General features: G+C 43.8%; 1 protein-coding gene across 2 annotated transcripts in view; it reads right to left on the bottom strand.

Annotated features, from left to right (window-relative positions):
* The window catches only part of LOC143738656 (galectin-3-binding protein A-like), a 63,211-nt gene extending 42,827 nt beyond the window's left edge, over positions 1–20,384 (bottom strand). Inside the window, exons 1-5 of one of the 2 annotated variants that reach the window (XM_077230717.1) lie at positions 20,196–20,384; positions 19,714–19,920; positions 19,492–19,623; positions 19,136–19,397; positions 17,724–18,990 (exon numbers count right to left, since the gene is read on the bottom strand). In XM_077230717.1, coding sequence (XP_077086832.1) covers positions 17,949–18,990; positions 19,136–19,397; positions 19,492–19,623; positions 19,714–19,920; positions 20,196–20,268 — 1,716 coding nt within the window. In that variant the 5' untranslated portion in view covers positions 20,269–20,384 and the 3' untranslated portion in view covers positions 17,724–17,948. Of the gene's footprint in view, positions 1–17,723; positions 18,991–19,135; positions 19,398–19,491; positions 19,624–19,713; positions 19,921–20,195 lie in introns of those variants that run through there. The other variant, XM_077230714.1, reaches the window with a different exon arrangement.

Consider the following 20,384-nt stretch of genomic DNA (forward strand, 5'->3'; position numbering starts at 1 on the left):
TAAACGATGCCAAATTGGCACTAAGGGGCCTAAAGTGTGCCAAGAAAACTGAAATAATTGCCGTATTTACGTTATCAGTTCTTCGAAGTTTAACGGCCGGAGAACTGCACGGAGTGTCGGGCCAGCATAATTTCAGACTCATCATTTTGTTCACAATAATCATGCAAACTGTCCTTCAATACCCCGAATGCAGGATAAACTGCTTGTTTATCGTCACCTGTGCTAGCAGATCTAGCAGGAGTGTCCAGCACTGTTTTCCCTGACTTCTACGCACCTTTCCTCTTTTCAGATCCTCCCATTATTGTTGTTCCAAGAATTGAAAATATCAATTAACGAAAATTCTCAAAAAAAAAACCCTCTAAGTTTGTTATAACTACTATAAAACAGTTTGGGATTGCTGAGCTCACAAATGTACATGTGTTCAGGGTGCCATCTTGTACGCCTCGGTCCCTGACGGACTGTGGCTGCAGGCTAATATTGCATAATATTGGGAACAAGAGGTGAAACTCTGATGCTTTTTTGGAAACAGCCACTAGTTGGCGCTTCGGTAGCGCGGCCGCCATTTTGGGGTGAAAATTCCAACTGGAGTTCCTGGGCAACAGCACAGATAACAGTTAATCCAGTCATTAAATACACATTTGAGGTAGTTTTTTCTTGCTTTATTGAGTATTTCCATTTTATGCAACTTTACACATTTATTACTATTATTAGTTACCAACTCCACTAGGCCTGAAATATATTTTGTCCGTTTTACCCATAAAATGTAATATGGCCATATATGTTATATGACATCTATACATATATTTGACTTATCTGAGAACACAATATAGCCTATGCCTGCAACATAATATGAACATTTATGTGTCCAAACATGTGAAGAAAATATTTGAGTTAATCTATATATGATACCATATATCTGCTTATATTACAGAGTAGAGTATTTCTCGCATATATGGAAAACATTAAGTATAAATATGTGACATACATATTTGTTTCCCACATATTTAATAAATGTAGGTAAACATACATGCATGTGATACTGATGCATTGAAATAAGTACATATATGCGTCTTAGGCTATATATATTTAACATTTATGTGGGGTGGTGATGGCACAGTGGATAAGACACATGCCTTTGGTGTGAGAGACCCGGGTTCGAATCCACTGTGAGACACCAATGTGTCCCTGAGCAAGACACTTAACCCCTAGTTGCTACAGAGGCGTGCGTCCTCTGAAATATAGCAATTGTAAGTCTGTGTCCCTGAGCAAGACACTTAACCCCTAGTTGCTCCAGAGGCGTGCGTCCTCTGAAATATAGCAATTGTAAGTCGCTTTGGATAAAAGCGTCAGCTAAATGAATAAATGTAAATGCATATCCGGGAAAATATATGGCACTTACATGAAAACGGACATTTTTGCTATATTGGTTCATATATGTCTATGTGTTTTGAATTTTGCATATATTCTCATATAGGCAGCAGACATACATGGGCACTGACATTAGGCTACCGGTATATATGTAATTTACTTATATTGACATATATTACATTTCTGTATGGGTAATCCTCTGGATCATGCTACAAACATGATGATCTTATAGAACATGATGGACAGTAAAAAAATTACAAAGCAGCTGATATTGCCATAGCGACAGCGAAACGCTAGTGTATAGTGATGGGACGTCCGGCTCTTTTCAAAGATTCGGCTTTTAGAGCGGCTCGTTCGTGAACGACACATCAACACTAGTGGACTGCCGAGGCACTTTCACCCCAAAATGGCGGAAGCGTAGCACTGCTGCTGGCGCTGGTGTTGCAGTGGAACGTTCTATTGAGTTTCGCCTCTTGTTCTTCTATACTCTTTGTTACAGTTCATAAGAGGTATGTGCAATTGATCGGTTCATTTCTGTGTGTTTACTGAAGTTAAATAAGTTCGAGATTAGTTGAAGCAATAGTTTATTAACTGCTGTTTAGTCCACATGTGAACATAAACATTTATTTTTAGTATTGATGGATTTTCATGTCCTCCCCAGTGCCATTATATCAATTTGATGTCAAAAGTTGGTCAAGACTTGATCAAGATATTGTATATCATTTTAAGGTCAGTTTGAAAAGAAAATGTCTTCCAGTGGTAATTAGATGAAAAGAGAAAGTTAATACCCACACTGAAATTGGTTTATGTATATGCAGGTCAATATGTTTGACATTTAGTTTACATCAAATCAATGTCATGGATTGGTTTTGACGTCAATTTGATTTGCATATTTGACCTGTTCCTTGACCTTGACGTTGATTTTGACATCAATTTGATGTATTTTCAGCATCAATTGCCCACTGGGTCCACCACACATTCAACTGATGATAATGTAGTCTATTTAATGACGTGCACAGAAGACATCTGTTTTGTTTTAAGCTGCCATATTATGTAGTTTTATTGTTTCAGATTTCCGAGACAGATGATGTATAAAGTTGCAGAAAATCAGTACTGTGATCTTACCATTCCTACTGTAATTATTTCAAAACAGTTATGTTGCAAGCCATCCATTTTTACAATTGTTTCAACAAGAGGTTGCTATGCATGCATTATTAAATGTTCTTGTCAGAATAAAAAGATTCAAAGACATAGTTACATGTGATGTAAACGTTTTATTAATTTGAAAGTTTCTAAATCATTTGGGAATAAAATATATATAAAATGACTTGATCATGATTGATGTTCCTGTTATATATGAAGATCATGAACTGACAATCTTAAGCATGAAGCACAGCATTCAGTACAGAGAAATATACGTCTCTTCCAGAGTTGTGAGATCCAGTCAGAGTTTTCAGGAGGTGAAAAAGCAATCTGCAGCCTTCAAGCAGTACCTCCCTCGAGAATCGTTTTCGGTCGAACCCTGCCGGAGATCCGCTTCAGGGGGTCGAGAACGAATCCCTATTGGTACCCGAAGCCAGGCTCGAGAGCCTGGTTCCTTTGGTAAAATATTTCGATGCATGGAAAAATCTTACGAATATTTCGCCTTGGGCCCTGCGCACCATTCAAAAGGGGTACAGGCTGCAGGTCTGCAAATGTATGGATGCAGTTCTAGCACCCCTGAGGCTCCAGGGCATCAGGGTACTCAATTATATCAACGACTGGCTATGGCAGGACCATCATTCCTCCTGGCACATAAACTGCCTGGAGATGTTGGCGGTGTTCCGAGCTCTGAGGAGCTTCCTGCCAGACCTCAAGGGTCATCATGTCCTTGTGAGGTCAGACAATATGTCGGTAGTGGCCTATATAAACCATCAGGGTGGTCTGAGGTCTCGCCCTCTATGCAGACTGGCGCATCAGATCCTCCTGTGGTCACAGGGGAAACTGTTATCTCTAAGAGCAACATACATCCCAGGGAGTCAAAATCAGGGAGCAGACATCCTGTCGAGACAGGGGCTGAGGCCCGGGGAATGGAGACTCCACCCGAGGTGGTGGAGTCAATATCTCAGAGGTTCGGCCCAGTGGAAGTGGACCTATTCGCATCTCGAGAGACGACCCACTGTCCACTGTGGTTTTCCCTCACTCATCCAGCCCCGCTGGGGTTGGATGCCATGGTGCAGACGTGGCCGAGGCTGCGTCTGTATGCATTTCCCCCGATCGCTCTGCTCCCGGGAGTTCTAGAGAGGGTCCGTCGCGACGGGATCAGCCTACTGCTGGTAGCCTCGTTGTGGCCGGCCCGAGTATGGTTCTCAGACTTATATCGCTCCTAGACGGCCCTCCGTGGGAGATTCCCCTCAGGAGGGACCTGCTGACACAGGCAGAGGGCTCAATATTTCACCCTCGGCCCGCGTTATGGAAACTGTGGGTCTGGCCCCTGAGGGGGCACATTACCTAGAGGCCGGCCTATCAGCTGGAGTAGTGGAGACCATACTCAGCTCTAGAGCCCCATCCACGAGGAAATTGTACGGCTTAAAGTGGAATGTCTTTACCAATTGGTGTAGAGAGCGTGAGGTGGATCCAGTTAACTGCCCAGTGGCTTCAGTTCTGGAGTTCCTCCAAGATCGCTTTTCACCTGGTCTTACCCCGTCCACACTCAAGGTGCACGTGGCTATCATTGCGGCTTTCCACGCTCCTCTGGGTGATGGGCCTCTGGGGAGACAGCAGTTGGTCGTACGTTTCCTCCGTGGGGCTTGGAGGATGATACCTGCGGCTCGTACCAGGGTTCCCACATGGGACCTGGCAGTGGTTCTCGAAGGGCTGGCCGAGGCCCCCTTCGAACCACTGGAGTCGGCTGAGGCCAAGAACCTTTCCCTGAAGGTGGTTTTTCTGTTGGCCATTACCTCTCTGAGGAGGGTAGGAGATCTCCAGGCGCTCTCCATATCTAATGGGTGCCTGGAGTTTGCTCCAGGCGACATTAAAGCCATCCTACATCCTAGGCCGGGCTATTTGTCTAAGGTGCAATCTAATGCGGCACGGCCTACGGTTCTGCAGGCATTTCATCCTCCACCTCACGTGACGGCGGATGAGGAGAGACTTCATCTGCTCTGCCCTGTCAGAGCTCTAAAAATTTACATTCAGAGGTCCTCTTCATGGCGGAAGTCAGACCAGTTGCTGGTGTGTTTTGGGTCGCCCAAGAAGGGTCTTCCCGCCTCCAAACAGACCATCAGCAACTGGATTGTCCATGCTATTTCCTTGGCCTACCAGGTGCGCAATCTGCCTTCACCTTTGGCCGTGAGGGCTCATTCAACCAGAGGCATGGCGTCCTCTAGAGCCCTCCTCTCGGGGCCCCAATCCAAGAGGTCTGCGATGCAGCAGGATGGGCCACCCCCCACACCTGTATTAGGTTTTACAGTCTGGACATCCCGTCTACGCCTGGCACTCTCGTGCTCTCGTCCTAAGTGTGCCGTGAGCAGCTTCACACTAGGACAGGCAGGGCGCGTTGTGGCATGGTGGGTACTCGTTCCCCCAAAGTGTCGTTCGACGCAGTCCGAGTTCCCTCGAAAGGGAACGTCCTCGGGTTACGACTGTAACCCTTGTTCCCTGAGAAAGGGAACGAGGACTGCGTCCCTTCGCCACGCCTTCCCCTGCCTGGGAGCGCTTGCTTCATCACAGAAGCTGACATCTCATGTGTGCCGGCGTCCTTTATAGCTTCCGCTTGTATGCCGTCACTCATTACGTCATTACGCAGCACCAATCAGAGATTGGCTCAGTTTCATTGATACTTCAGATGCGCTACGCTGAGGGGCGTTCCCCCAAAGTGTCGTTCGACGCAGTCCTCGTTCCCTTTCTCAGGGAACAAGGGTTACAGTCGTAACCCGAGGACGTTTTCACTACTGGTGGAGTTGATAATATTGATGAGTCTGGTCGATTTGAGCTCCATGACACTGCTATATCCTTAACCAACCATCTCACTCATGACAACATGGGAGTGGACCCTCCTCCTCTAACCCTTGAAGGTTCTGAAGGCACCTTTATCAAGCTTCCAAATGACTTTGCCATTGTGCCGTACATCGCTGAATATGCTGGGGAAATCAACGAAATTGTTTAAAAACGAACGCTTGGTGACGATACTTGTACTTCAGGGAGATGTTTTACATTAGATTAGCGTGTCATTCAGGATCGATGGATCAGCAAAAACTCGGGATTTTACGCAAATGATGATAATTCACTGTAAGAATGTAAGCAGCTGATTTTAAATTCTAAAGCATGACCGTTTTTTGTTATCATTTTTTTAACGAGATTTGTTGTTCAATGCCTGCATTATTTGGTACAAAGTGCAAATAAAATGTTTAATGGCAAACACGTTTCCTGGTTGTTTACCTGTTCATACATTATGAGGGCCTATTGGTTCTGTAAAGCACTATGTTATAGTTTTTAAAGATTCATGTTTTCTAATAAGTGTCAACCGGTTATGTACGACTGTCTATCTGTGACTGTGACATCAGATATATTAAAAATCCAATTGTTTATTCATCCGCATTGCGTGTTCATGTTTTAATCTGCGTATATGTAGGCTACGGGATAAAAGTGGTTTCGAATATTAACGATCACATATAGGCTAGCTGCATAACCATAAAAAACCCACTGCTGTAAATCTGTGTGTGCAATTATAATAGACTATAATAAAATAAATAAAACACCCAGCAGATAAGTGACATGAACATGTAGGCCAATTGCTTAAATACGCTCTTGAGCACATAGCCTACATTCTAATATTTGCTATAGATCGACATAACATCTGTTTTAGTAAAAAAAAAAAAAAAAAAAAAAAAAAAATATATATATATATATATATTCACATTGCAGCGCTGCACGGATTTTATTCCCATTGTACGCACAAAACCCAATGGCCGGGGCTTGCAATTTGTTAGCCTATTATTGTCTTATTTGTCACCTTGGTTTTGCTTTGAAATAAAATAAAACACACTTTCGGATTTATCTTTTGTTTTACTGAAATACAGAATTATCATAATTTGTGTAAAATCCCGAGTTTGTGTTTATTCACTGATCCTAATGGAAAAACGAAGAAGCATAAACGAGTGATGTAAAATTACGGAGCCCTGCATGACATGCGGAAAAATATTGTTTAAATCAGCCTACATAGAAATTATCTCTCCTTTGATATGCCAGTAATTTCATGCAGTCATGCTCATTGCCCACCAAAAGTAGCACTGACTTATCTGCAGGGTAAATTAATATAGTATAGCTAGGCTAAATCTCAAACAGTGTATTATTTATCAGCAACATATTTTGTGATATCGCCAAGGCATAAAACTGCTAAATATTAAAGCTTACAATATGACTTTTTGTAAAAAGGCTTTGAAACGATGTGAATTGCAAATACATTTTAACAGTAACTTCATCTAACTTGATTCGTAAGTTCATCAAAACATTATCCAATTGATCGGTACTGAAATCGCCATGGTTATCGCTTAATATATTACGGCCAAACAGCATTGTAGATAATTCATAAACTCGTACATAAAGGAATGCGCATGCTCATGCCTCAAGCGTCTATGCCAATAAGATTGCTTTATTATAAACCAATAAGATCGGGTGTGGGCGGAGCGACACGTGTCGCCCCCCCTAAAAGTGTCGCCTCGCCCCATTGTCCAGACTAGAGATGCGCGGATGGGCTATTATTTAATCCGCAACCGCATCAGAAAACTCATCATCCGTCCGCCATCCATCCGCACCAATGTTTTTGACCAATTTTCCCGCCCGCCATCCGCTGATACAAGGCGCTGCTGATGACAGCCGCAAGACTACAAACCGCCCGAATTTAATTAAAATATTTTTTTCCGTCACGTCATCCGCCCGATCCGCGGTTTATAACCGCCAACCGCGCATCTCTAGTCCAGACTGCACTCTGGGGCTACTCAACACACACACACACACACACACACACACACACACACACACACACACACACACACACACACACACACACACACACACACACACACACACACACACACACACACACACACACACATCCAAGGCGATACTCATACATTTTAAACATTCAAAGGTTTTTGTGTACAGTGGTATATCTACGAATTGTGTTTTGCATTTGTGAAATGTATTTTATGAATATATACTTTTATTTTGCGCATGTGAATTGATTTTGTGAATATAAACTTTTTTCACGAATGTGAATTTTTTTGTGTACACGTGAATTAGGTTTCATGCATGTGAAATTGTCTACGCATGTGTGAATGACGTTTTTTGCGTGAATTATAATTGAGACTATTCTGCTTCCATACCCCCAGGTGGCTGGATGCATTATAGGTCATAAACACCATCCATTCCATGTAATCTAATAGGATGTGTGACAAACTAAACAATCAAATTACACTTCAAATAATTTTGTCCAAAGATGGTTTCTGTCATTTTAAGTCTTTTTTTTTATCACGCTGATGTAAGTTCAACTGTTAGTTTTTTCTTTTATTAAGTTTTGTTTTAGTTACTTTTTGATGCTATAAAAACGGGGGTGTGACTCTGAGCAAAATAGTCACTGAGGCACCAACAGACTTTTCCAGGATTTTTGTGAGGAGATTGGAGCTTTAATTTCTACATTTCCATTACTATTTATTTCGCACCGACATAATGAGTTGTTGTAAAAAACGATTCTGCAGGAGTGTGGGTGGGGCCTTGATACCACGGCTCCACTTCACGCTCACTACTGTGCAGACTCAGGATGTCGGCGCCATATTGAGACATTAACTTCACTTTTCAAGCCTTCACTTTTCTACAATGGAAAAATAGTTGTCCATCTTTTTTTAAGTCTGTGTTCTGAACAAAGAAATATTACAGTGACAAAAGACTTATGTTCAGCAATTTTAACTAAAGCAAAGTCGACAGAGGAGTCTTGTTTTGCCTATGCTCCCTCTTGCAGTGTTGCCATGTCCACTTATTATATTTAATGATTAAAGGCTGTGGTTGAAGTCAGTTCTTGTGTTTATCTTTCCTTCAGTGATTCTGCTTGTTAACAACAGGTGTTCATCACTACATCACTCAATCATCACTTAATTATTCACATAATTATCATATTAACTTTAAAACTTTAACATTGCTTCAGTGTTACTTTAACACTCTGTAGAGTGGGACCATATGTGCTCCAAGAAGTGTTAATTTTACACTGGGGATTTTGCTGTGCAGAAAGTTCGACAGATGATAATGATATTTTCCAAATTAGGGGAGTTTTGATTTATGTGTATCAAGGTTATTTTCGTAAACGAAAACTGAAACTAAGACTAAAACTATTGGTCAAAAAACATTTTCGTAAACTGAAATAAAATTAAAAATTCATAATAAATGAAAGACTAAAACTAAACTAAACTAACAACAGTTACTGAAAAACTAACTGAAATAAAATAATAATTAGCAAAAATAAATAATCGTTTTCGTAATTAATAAGCTCTTTACTTTGGCGGAAAATTTGACCTGTGCATGGCTGTTTAAGGAAATGCCTGATATGGCGCTTGGCTCCATACGTGAAGAAGTTGCTGAGGCGATTAACCGCTGTCCTTCTGTGATGCGCTTAATGAAGGACCGTAACGTAAAACACATGGCTAGTTCTAAGGCCGTGTGTCCACCAAAGCGTTTTTTCATGCAGCTGGTGTAAAATTCTAATTGTTTTCAATGGGAGCGCCGCGTTTTTTAAACGCCATGAGCGTAACGAGGCGCTGAGCGAGTATTTAACGCTCAAGCGCTGAGCGTTCTGCGTTTTTACTGGTCGCCGAGAGTTGAAAACTGTTCAACTTTGGATAAAACGCAGTGCTCATCACTGTCACTTTTTACACAGCCGTCCAATCACAGTGGAGGAGGGGCGGGACAAATACCACAAGACCAACTGTCACAACATTCTTTCTGTACAACGACATCAACCAGCAGAGCTAACCGAACAAAATGGTTGAAAAATGAATTTTTAGGATGAAACAAATTATCTGCCAAATCAGTTACAAGTAAACTGTGCTGCGGATATTCGGTATCATAGCAACGAATCGTCTCAACTGAAAAAACGCGGCGCTGCCAAAACGCTCTCAAGTTCCCACAGCTAGGCGTTTTCAGCAGAGCGTCTAGCGTTTTCAGCCGGCTAAAAACGCTTTGGTGGACACACGGCCTAAGCGCTGTTCATTTAGAATGCGTCTGTTGCATTGGAATGGGAAATAACACAAGGTAATAAGACGCAAGTTGGACTTCTTTTAACATGAGCATTTTTAGAATGCCGTTTCATTTGCGAGACGCGGGTGCAACAGCAAAACCGTCACGCACAAAAAAAAAACCTTTAGACTACTAGGCTAAAGTAGGCTACTGTATGTTTCAGATGTCATGTTTTCATGAAGGTTGACAGGGTGAAAGGTGCATTTAATATTATTATCCACGTTGAGACATTTCCCCGCAATGTATGGAATACCAGGACACGACACACACACACACAAGTGCGCGCATACACACACACACACACACACACACACACACACACACACACACACACACACACACACACACACACACACACACACACACACAGACACACACACACACACACACTGATCCACTATCTTTGTGGGGACTCTCCATAGACGTAATGTTTTTATACTGTAGCCTCAAACAAACTGTATTCTATCCCCTTACAGTACACTAACCCAACCCCAAGAACCCATCACACAACTTTCTGCATTTTTACATTTTCAAAAAAACTTTTTTGTATGATTTATAAGCTTGTGTACCTCAATTTAGGTCCTCACAGTGACACGAGTCCCCATGAGTCTGTGTGCATTCAGGTTTAAGTCCCCACCAGGATAGAAAAACATGCACACACACACACACACACACACACACACACACACACACACACACACACACACACACACACACACACACACACACACACACACACACACACACACACACACACACACACACACACACACACACACATACACACACACACACACACACACACACACACTGCATAGATACTTCATTATTTAATCACTCTGGCTTTACAGGCTGTCTTTACTGGCCAATCAGGTTGTGTTTGCTGTAGTAAGATGAATTGAGCTTTTTTTTTGGGGGGGGGGGGGGGGGGGGGGGGGGTTGTGTACCAGTGGTCACTCTGCTACATTTACAGCTGAAAAAAGTAAACTAGGCATGTTTAACAAGATTTCATCTTTAATATGAATTAGTTTGTCTGATCTTTTCACAGTTTTTTCTTGTATACTTTTAAGTTCCATTTATTTGGTGCTTTGTTCAATCTCCAACCATTATTTTATTTTTATTATTAAGATGTCAAGATGTACAAGAGTTAACTGTAATCTGGGCAAACATTAAACTTTGCTGAAATTAAGCGTCTCGCTTTGGTCTACACTGGAAGTGTTTTGTTTGTTCTGCTAAACTATAATTACTAAAACTAAAACTGAAACTAAATAAAATAAAAACTAAAAAGAAATGTCTTTGCAAAATAAAAACTAAACTAAAACTAACAAAACCATTAATGGAACTAACTAAAACTAAACTGAAATTTAAAGCAAAATTGAAAACGATATTAAAATAAAAACTAATTTAAAAAAACAAAACTATAATAACCTTGATGTGTATGCTCTTATGGTTGAACCACATCTCGTTCATTATAAAACAGACACCACCACCTTTCTTTTCCCCCATGAGACTGCAATCGCTGTCCATGCAGTTTATTCAAAAGTCTATGTGTGCACGTGCCTGCATGGTGGAGCCGATGGCAGGAGAAGCCAGGGTGGAGCTTTGGCTGAAGGGCTCGGCGTAACCCGGGGACCGATCGACGGAGGTGGAACCAGGGTGCCTAGAGAAATCGACAGAGCAGAGAGACCGATGGACCAGGGTGACCTAAATGGCCCTGAAAGCCCAAGGCAGAGTAGCTGGCTCGCGGGACCGAGACAGGGACTTGATTGCCCGTGGCAACGATACAGCAAGCGAGGATGAATGGGAACCTGGAGAAAGGAAGGAGTCCAGGGGAGCTGAAGGGGTGGAGGGTCGAGGCACAGCCAGAGACCTGGAAGTCTGTGGCAGAAGCTGAGCGATGGCCGACCGAGGTTGATCCAGAGGGACGAGGGAGTCTGGAGGAGTTCCAGGGCAAATGGGTCACAGTGGAGACGAGAGAAAGCAGAGTCAGGGTGGAGCCGATGGGCTGACAGGCCGAGCTGGTGGAGGGGAAGCCTGAGGTGGTGCTTAAGAGCCGCATGGATATAGTGGAGTGGATGGAACCGGAGCATCCAGACAACGGGTACTCGGGTAGGAACTGGATCTGTAACCTACCGGTCTATCAGGATCTATCAGTCGTCCGCTCCTGGCTCTGGGATGGACTGAACAGCATGCTTATACTCCAGGACTGACAGGGTAGCTGGCCAGGCCTGGCACCACGAGGGGTCAAAATGGGGTATTGCCCCCTCAGGTCTGATTTCCCCCTCAGTTTCATTTTTGTATTCATGGTTTCAAATGAAATGTTTAACCTTTTGAGCGGTACGGTCCCAAATATGGGATTTTTATTTCTGTGCCCCTGAGAGTACGGTCCCAAATATGGGATTTTTATTTCTGTGCCACTGAGAGTACTGTCCTAAATATGGGATTTTTATTTCTGTGCCCCTGAGAGTACGGTCCTACATATGTGATTTAGAATGTTCAGTGACATGACATCACTGCCAGATTCACACTACTCTTTCGCGCGTTGGTTGGCGCTGAGCCAGAGAAGGACGAGCTCAGCGCTGTCATATATCACAACTATACAGTGTTTTCAACCTCATAATCTTTATTTTAGGTTTCAGAAATTTAAATACACATAAGCACTAGTAAAAATACATTTGGAGTTTGTAAAATACACAGATGTCTGTGGAAGTCTATACAATCTATTCCAACATAATTTGCTGTCGTATGCTATTCTTATCAGAAAAAAATAGTGGAAGTACTATAAAGTTTACTCTATTCTACTCACAGTTCACTGGCCACTTTCTTGCATGTGTTTCGGGAGAAACTGATGACTGACAGGACTCTCTGAACTGCGGTGAAACATGGCCATTACAACTTAGTCATTTCATCCTGCAGCCAGGCATGTAGCTGGCTCTGGCTCTGTGGTAGCCTCTGGCTCACAAACTCTCCTTGCCGGAGAACCCACCAGAAATACTCAATCAAAGGCCTTTGTTCAGGGGGTAGGAGGAGACGCACATCTTGTAAGTCAATTTTATCACTCTTGTAGGTCCGATCTTCTGTAACATTATGGCTGTGTACAAAGTGCATGATGACTGAGATTATCAATGAAAACTGTCCTTTAATAAATAAATCTAAATGACACAGGAAAACTCAGGGGATGGGTATCACAACCATGTAAAAATCATCAGATAAAGATAATTTTGTACCAAATGAACGGTACAAATATAAAATTGAGTTAAATATAGCTACATTATATAGCTACATAGAACATTGAATTACCTCACCATCAGTGAATTTAACAGAGGCTTTATTTAACCATGCTTGGTAGTTTTGCGTTATGCAAAAATAGTCATTCACTTATTAATAAATTATAAATTGATTCCATAGATTAACATTTTATGGAAAGAATTTCAGATACTCTGTTTAAAGAATTTTAGGGCACTCAGCACAAATGCTCAGAATTATAGTGGTGGGCTGCTCGTCAGAGTGATGCATGAAGTGATAAACTTATATTCAGTGCTTTACTCAAATGTCACAATTGTACTGCATTGAATAAATATTTTTATTTGAAAGTCTTTTCAAAGCAAATGTGGATGAATGTGGTTGTTTGTGGTTAATCTGATTAACAATTATTTCATGCAATTAGTGAATGGTTATTCTTTCCCTTTTGTATCCACATAATGATGACCAACAGAGTGCAGCAGGAATGAGTCACAAGGAATGAGTGTTCCCTTTCAGTCGATAACGTCAGACGTAGTCGACGGTCGACTGAATGGGGATCACGCCAGGGAGCCTATGATCTTCGAGTACTATTGAACGCGCCAATGTAATTGGCGTGCGTGATTCGCATCACACACTCCGCCCCTGCGGTGCGGGTATAAATACAGAAATGTATGCACGCACTAGTTGCCTTTCGCTTCGGAGCCGATCGTTTTATGTCTCTGAGAGTGCTGTTGTTTACAACGAGCGAGTGTGTCGGTGTTCTTCAGGAAGACTCTCCCAGTGCTGGTGTTCTACAGCGCGAGTGCAGCGGTGATCGCGAGGGTGATGCTCTTGAAGTGGCACGATCACTCCCTCCCCCCGGGTGAGGGCCGGGTGGAGTCTTTGTTTGTGTGTGTGTCTGTTCCGCCGCTGGCGAAAAAAAGAAAAAGAAAAAAAAAGCGGAGCAAGGGGTACCCACACTTCAGAGAGAGAGCAAATTCATGTGGCGGGTGTGACCCTGTATAGCCTTACACCCCTCAGCTCCCCCTTGGTCGCCAGCAGGCAGCTTGGTGCGTTTGAGGACCCGGTCATCCGCCTTTTCACGTGCCCCCTGCCGCTAGTGGAGACAGGTAAGTGTTGCACAGCACACTAACACCACTCTCTCTACTTTGCTACCCCACCTCAGGCTCGGCTATCCCGCTCAAGTCAGTGATAATCATCACATTAGGTGTTGAGCAGACGTGCTCCTGAAAATCCAGTGATATTCATCACACCTAGTGTTAAGCAGTGCTACTGACTTATGCGTGCTTATCTTATCCTGCTGGTGAAGGATTTGATATAGCCACTCCTCCAGCCGGTATGAAGGCCAGTTGTAAACTCATTCTTCATGCTACTAGGTGGTGGCGTGACCATCTTGGCCCAAGATTGGTCTGCAGCTCCGACCTGAAAGATATGTGCTTCAGATCTCTACCTTCCGCGCCGCAGTCCATCCTGTGTGTTGCGTGTGAGGGTTGAAGTATCAGTACAGAGTCCTTCCCTTCGAGTGCTCCAGAGGCCGTTGGGTCTTCAGGTCAACTGGGAGAGAGTAATCTCGCCCATGGGTTGAGTATCTCTTTTTCAGTTTTGGAGAACGACTCGGTCCAACACGTCTCTCCAATGAGAGTGTGTTCAGCTGGTATTGAAGTGAGAAAGGGTCCCACTGAAATAACTTTCAGAGGCTCCTGGGGCATATGGTAGATGCAGCTATTGCCTTCCTCCATATGATGACCGCTTAAGCGCTAGCTTCACGATCGGGTCCCGAGGTGACCGTGGCAGAGCAGCTCACCCTGTGTGAATATAGTCATCCCGGTCTGCTGCCAAACCCTGTTCAACTGAGGGGCCATGTACAAAGGGCGTGTTTTAACGGGGGCCTGGGCTACCCTCGACTACACGGGCATTCGTGCCTCGAGTTGTTAGACATTGCGACCGTTGCGCAAGCTTCCCTTGCATGTCACAACTCACCCGTCACCTCCACCTTGGAGTCAGAAGCTTCTGAGGACGCTTTGTTCCACTCTCCCCTGTCTACTCAATCGTGCCCACCAACGAGCATCACGACAGTTATAGCCAGGGCAAGTGGCGACTCCATCCTCTGGGTCCAGCTGGGTCATGGCCATTCTGGGGCCGCTCAGTTGCCTCTCCGGTTTCATCTTCCTGCCAGTGTTTCTGTCCGAGCGGACTACCCTTGGACAGACACTGGCTCTCAGCTGCCCCAGGGGCTCGCAGAAATGCGTTTCCCCAGTGAGCCTCCTAAAAGCGACTGCGACTCATGGTCGCCTTGCGCCTGCTCAAGTCAGTGAATTCATCACATGTTGAGCGGAAATGCTCCTGAGACTCAGTGAAGTTCATCGCACTCAGGTGTTGAGCAGCAATGCTCCTGTTGCTCTGTGAAGTTCTACACACTCAAGTGTTGAGCAGAAATTCTCCTGTAGCTCAGTGATTTATCACACTCAGGTGTTGAGCAGAAATGCTCCTGAAGCTCAGTGAACTTATCACACTCAAGTGCTGAGCAGAAATGCTCCTGAAGCTCAGTGATCTTCACATGTTATGTTGAGCAGTGCTCCTGTCTTTTTGCGCCCGCCGCTTGCACCTATGGTGCCAAGTCAGGAGGGAGCAGGTCTTCATAGTTGCCCCTTATTGGCCCAACCAGACCTGGTTCCCATCGACAGCCTTCCTGACTTCCCCTGAACACTTTTTCAGGGACGGGGCACGATGGCACCCGCGTTCTACCCCTGGAGATTCCAGGCGGTCTTACGTCTGAACGCGGAGGTTCAGGTGGCTATCACAGGGACATGTAATAGTTACCATCACTTCTGCGAGCACCACCTAGAAATGGGTAGCGTGCTTACGCCTTTAGAAGTGTAACCTAGTCGTTGAGTGTGTCTTCTCTCCAGAGGAGATCCTGAAAGCTTTCGATCATTTCAGTGCTCTATTTTCTACAAGATGGGTTAGAGTAGGTTGCCTCAGTGTTAAACGACGCACATCGTGATGCAGAAGTATGGAGAAGCACGTCCTGATCGTCAGGTTCCTGAGGAGGAAGGTAATGTAAATCCTTGCGTCCCTCTTTATCCTCTTGGGCCTTATCTCTGGTGCAACTGCACTGCAGAGACCGCCCCTGAGCCACTGCAGGCAGTGAGTTAAAAATTATGTTATATCAGTTCTCCTGCTCGCATGGTCTCTACTAGAGGGTAGGGACTTGCTCGCTTTCGGTCAACGTATTGTGCCTGGAGTTCGGGCCGGCTAACTCTCACAAGCTGAGACCCCGGCTTGGATTGTGCTCAAGGTTCCTACCTCTCCCGTAATAGGAGCAGGTGGTGAACCTGCAAGCGCTGCCCCGGAGGAGGCAGATTCAGCCCTGGCTTCTCTGTCCGTTCGCTTATAGCAGTCTGACGTGTACAGAACGCAAGCCATAGACCTCAGACCAGCTCTAGATATATCTGTTAGGAATTCAGCAGAAAGGGAAGGCTGTTTCCAAGCAAAGTTGGCCACTTAGTGCCTACTTTCATTTCGGTAAAAAATTCCGAGATGCAACATGTCCACTTAGGTGTTGAGCTCCTCTTTCATGAGTGTAAAGTGCTCCGCCTGGGCTTTGACGATATGCTTTGCTATACAGATTCTAGAGTTGGGGGTTGGACGACATCTAGTTGAACCGTTGTTTCCCGTGGGCTCCCTTCTCATGAAGCCAGTTTCACCGTGAGCCCGGTTCAAGACTGGATACGTGCGCCTTTCTACTTCAGTTTAGTTCCCTTAAAGCGAACCCTGTTGAGTTCCTCCACACCCCTCCGACGTCGGACGTGCGGAACGTCTGGTGTTAGGCCTACCACTTGTAAGCAGTGTGGAACCTGTGTTAGGCTGGGTCCATATGTTAAGGTCCCTACGGCGACCCCATATGTGTATTCCACGATACGACTCCCTACAGCGAGCACGTGTCTTCCCTCGGCAGAGTCTTTCTGCCGTCACTGTCCGGTGAGTCTCCCCACGTTTTAGGCTTGAGCCACCCCAGTGACATTCCATATGTTGTACTGCCCGGTCATCCGCCCAGTTCATGTGTGTATTCTCTACGTTACCTCCCTCCGGGTAGGTTGTGGCTTCCGCAGCGTCCCTTCCTTCCAATGCACGGGGAACGCTTTCCCAGTGGTCCTGTAGGAACAGCAGTGACTTCCCTGGCCTAAGCCCTGTCCTTCCCCGCCTAGAATTGCAGGGGCATCAGGAGGCTTTTTGTCTAGGCAGCTTTAGTGGCGTTTTCAAAGGTTATCCCCATTCAGTCGACCGTCGACTACATCTGACGTTATCGACTGAAAGGGAACGTCCTGGTTGCGTATGCAACCCACCATTCCCTGAAGGAGTGAACAGAGGAAGTAGTCCCCTTCCCACTACCGCTGGACCACCGCTGACTCCAAGTTACGCTCGGCTCATCAGCGAAAAACTAGTGCGTGCATCCACTTCCGTACTTATACCCGCGCCGCGGGGGCGGAGTGTGTGATGCGAATCACGCACGCCAATTACATTGGCTCTTTCAATAGTACTCAAAGATGACCGGCTCCCTGGAGTGATCCCCATTCAGTCGACCGTCGACTACGTCCTCCGTTCGCAACCAGGACGTTCTTTGAGATTTTTACATTGAATGTTTATTTTCATAATCCATTGCATGCTTCATTAAAAGCCTTAAAATTAATACTTTGGGTCCGGCTGACAGTGGATCTTGATCAGATCAGATTAGATTTGTCTGACCATGGTATTCAAGATCTCTGGTAATTTATTCCAACCGTCTGTCTAACGTTGAAGTCCAATGTTACATTGACATTAAAGAGGAATCAAACTGACAAAGATAATGTAAGCAATATATTTTTATTTTTGAAGTGCATTTCTATTGCTAAAATAAGTTTAAAATCAACAATCAAGTTTAAAATCAACAAATATTTCTGAGAAATCACTCAAGAATGATTAACATGAATTTTAAAAAGAGACTTGATAGAATTTAATAGATTCAATTAAACTAGATTTGAATTAACTGAAATGCCTGTAGGAAACTACAGAAGCCAAATGTAACTGTGCAGTCAGATATACTCTGGACGAACAACAAATCTAAAACTGTAGTCATCAGGACAGGGGTTAGACAGGCCCATACTACTGTTATTTGGAATCACCGCCATGGTGTTTTTAAATTCTTTAACATGAAAGACAGTGTTTTGTTCCTTACAGGTGAGAATCAACCTGTTACTGAAGCGAATGGTGTTAGCGTAACTGTTCTGATAGCCACTTGCGAGGAACCTTGCAACAGGAACAGATTTACATGAAACACCATAGTTAGAGCATTCTTGAAAAGTACGAAATACCTGGGCTTGCCACTGGACCCTCTTCTCTTTGTAAAGAGCACTAGGGTGTGCAGGAGTGGAGAAGGTTTGGATTCTGTTATTTTGGCCATAGTTGTAGTGATGCCCGTAGTACGGGTTATAGGTGGTCGTGTCATTGATAACTACACTCCACTCATCAGCAGTGTAGATTCTGGGTAGATAATCATTACTCATGTCATCCATTTTATTCCTGATCTTAGAGAAAGGCAGAGCATTGAACTGAAAACCTCTGAGCAGACCAGTTAGGTACAGTTTCTCGTGATTCTTATAGAGAACACTTGAGGAAAACTGCATTTCATACAGTTTATCCACTGGGATCAAGAGGAAGCGGATGTGATTCAGGAGGCTGGCCTGTTGTACTGAACTAATTTCATCACCTTTGTCTTGGATCCATCTCTCCAGAGCTTCAAGAAGTAAAGATTCATCATTCACAACCAGGTCTGAGCGCTGCAGCAAAGCGTCCATCATTTGAAAGGAGATGGTGCTCCATAGCGGAGAGCTTATGAGGAACTCACAGTTCCAGGAAAGATACTGAAGGACATTCTCCTGCAGAACAAGGTCACCTGTGCGGACGCCATACTCGTACATTGATACCTGCGTCTGGAAGGTGTTGTCTTCTGGAAGGAGTGAAGTGAAGACCCTGCCAACATCCTCCATAAGCGTCTTTACTCCGAAGATAAATGACAGCTGGTGGAGACATTCAGCCGATGTGATGGAAACATCAATTTGACGTGTGTACAAATACCTGAGAAAACCAGTTCAGACACTGTAAGCATCTATGACCCAAAATATATTCAGTAGAATTATGATATGCATATTCAAAGCAACATTCTTGATTAATTGAGACGATTGGATTGAGCTACGAATTGAAGTGATCTTAAGAAATGTACCTGAGAAAAGCAGAGACATGAGGATGGCACGTCTGGCTGACATCAACTGTGAGGTTTCTGGACTCATTTGTTAAGTTTAGTTCTGGATAAATCATGAGGATCATTCTGTGCGCACAAATAGTCAACTCTGCCTCTTCACTGAGGTCTCGTACATTAATGCTGAAATCACAACCATCTCCACTGTCAAACAGAAGACCAAGATCATCAGACAAACCCAGACTGTTATCCACAGAGAACTGACGATTGCTGGTTATGTTTGTACCTTCAAGAAAATATAATAAAACAGATTAAAACAATAGAAATAATAGAAATACAAGTGGACAACTGCAAATATATCTATTAGTTGAATTTCTCACCAGTATCGCAGATCACTCCTGCATCTTCTTTATGTGTGCAGTCAGTAACACCCCAGCCTTTGAAGCTGCAACCAGACAATGACCTTTCTGAACCTTTACAGTTCATGTCATCCAGCCAGATTTGACCAGAGCCTTGAAAAATCGATAGAATTGTGGTTTAAATAATAATACAATTATTGTTATCATAGTGTGTAACAATAAAATGGACTGAGGATCATATACCTTCACCATATTGTCCTCCAGTCGTAACTGAGATTGCCCCAGGGAAACCCATTTGACGACACACCACTTGTGCTTCAGCCACGTCCCATTCGTCATCACAAACTGTTCCCCACTGTCCATCATGGTAGATCTCCACACGACCAGATGAAGGCAGATCTCCCACAAGCCTCACTCTGCCCTCCTGTGTTGGCTGCTTTGGTCGGCGATCTTCATCCAGCAGCAAAAGATTAAAATATTTATATTATATTTTACTGAAAAACATGCTCAGAAAGTCAATCAAATGTGTTGTTCAGCCTCAGCTAACTGCATTTATTGTAGCAACAGGAAGAAATTTTTGGTTTTAAAAATCCAATAGACCAATAAATGCTGTAGATTACATTTGACCTTCAAATATTGTAACATTGTATTAATTTTTTTAAATACAAATACTGCAAATGTATGTATTTTATATATTAAAAAAAGGAAAGTAAAGGTTTACTAACCAAACGGCATCCAACGTTGTGCTGAAACATGAAGAAACAGTAGAGGCAATAGAAGATACATTATTCTTCTCATTGCTGGAAATATTACAAACACCAGAGGCAGGAACACAATTCTCAGCTGAATGAGTCACAAAACATCTTGCCTTTCTTTTAAATAAGGTCCAAATCAGGTCAAATATTGTGAAACTT

Source organism: Siphateles boraxobius, unplaced genomic scaffold (assembly GCF_051911475.1).
Source record: "Siphateles boraxobius isolate OS27281-9 unplaced genomic scaffold, OSU_SipBor_1 15, whole genome shotgun sequence".
In the NCBI taxonomy this organism is placed as follows: Eukaryota; Metazoa; Chordata; class Actinopteri; order Cypriniformes; family Leuciscidae; genus Siphateles; species Siphateles boraxobius.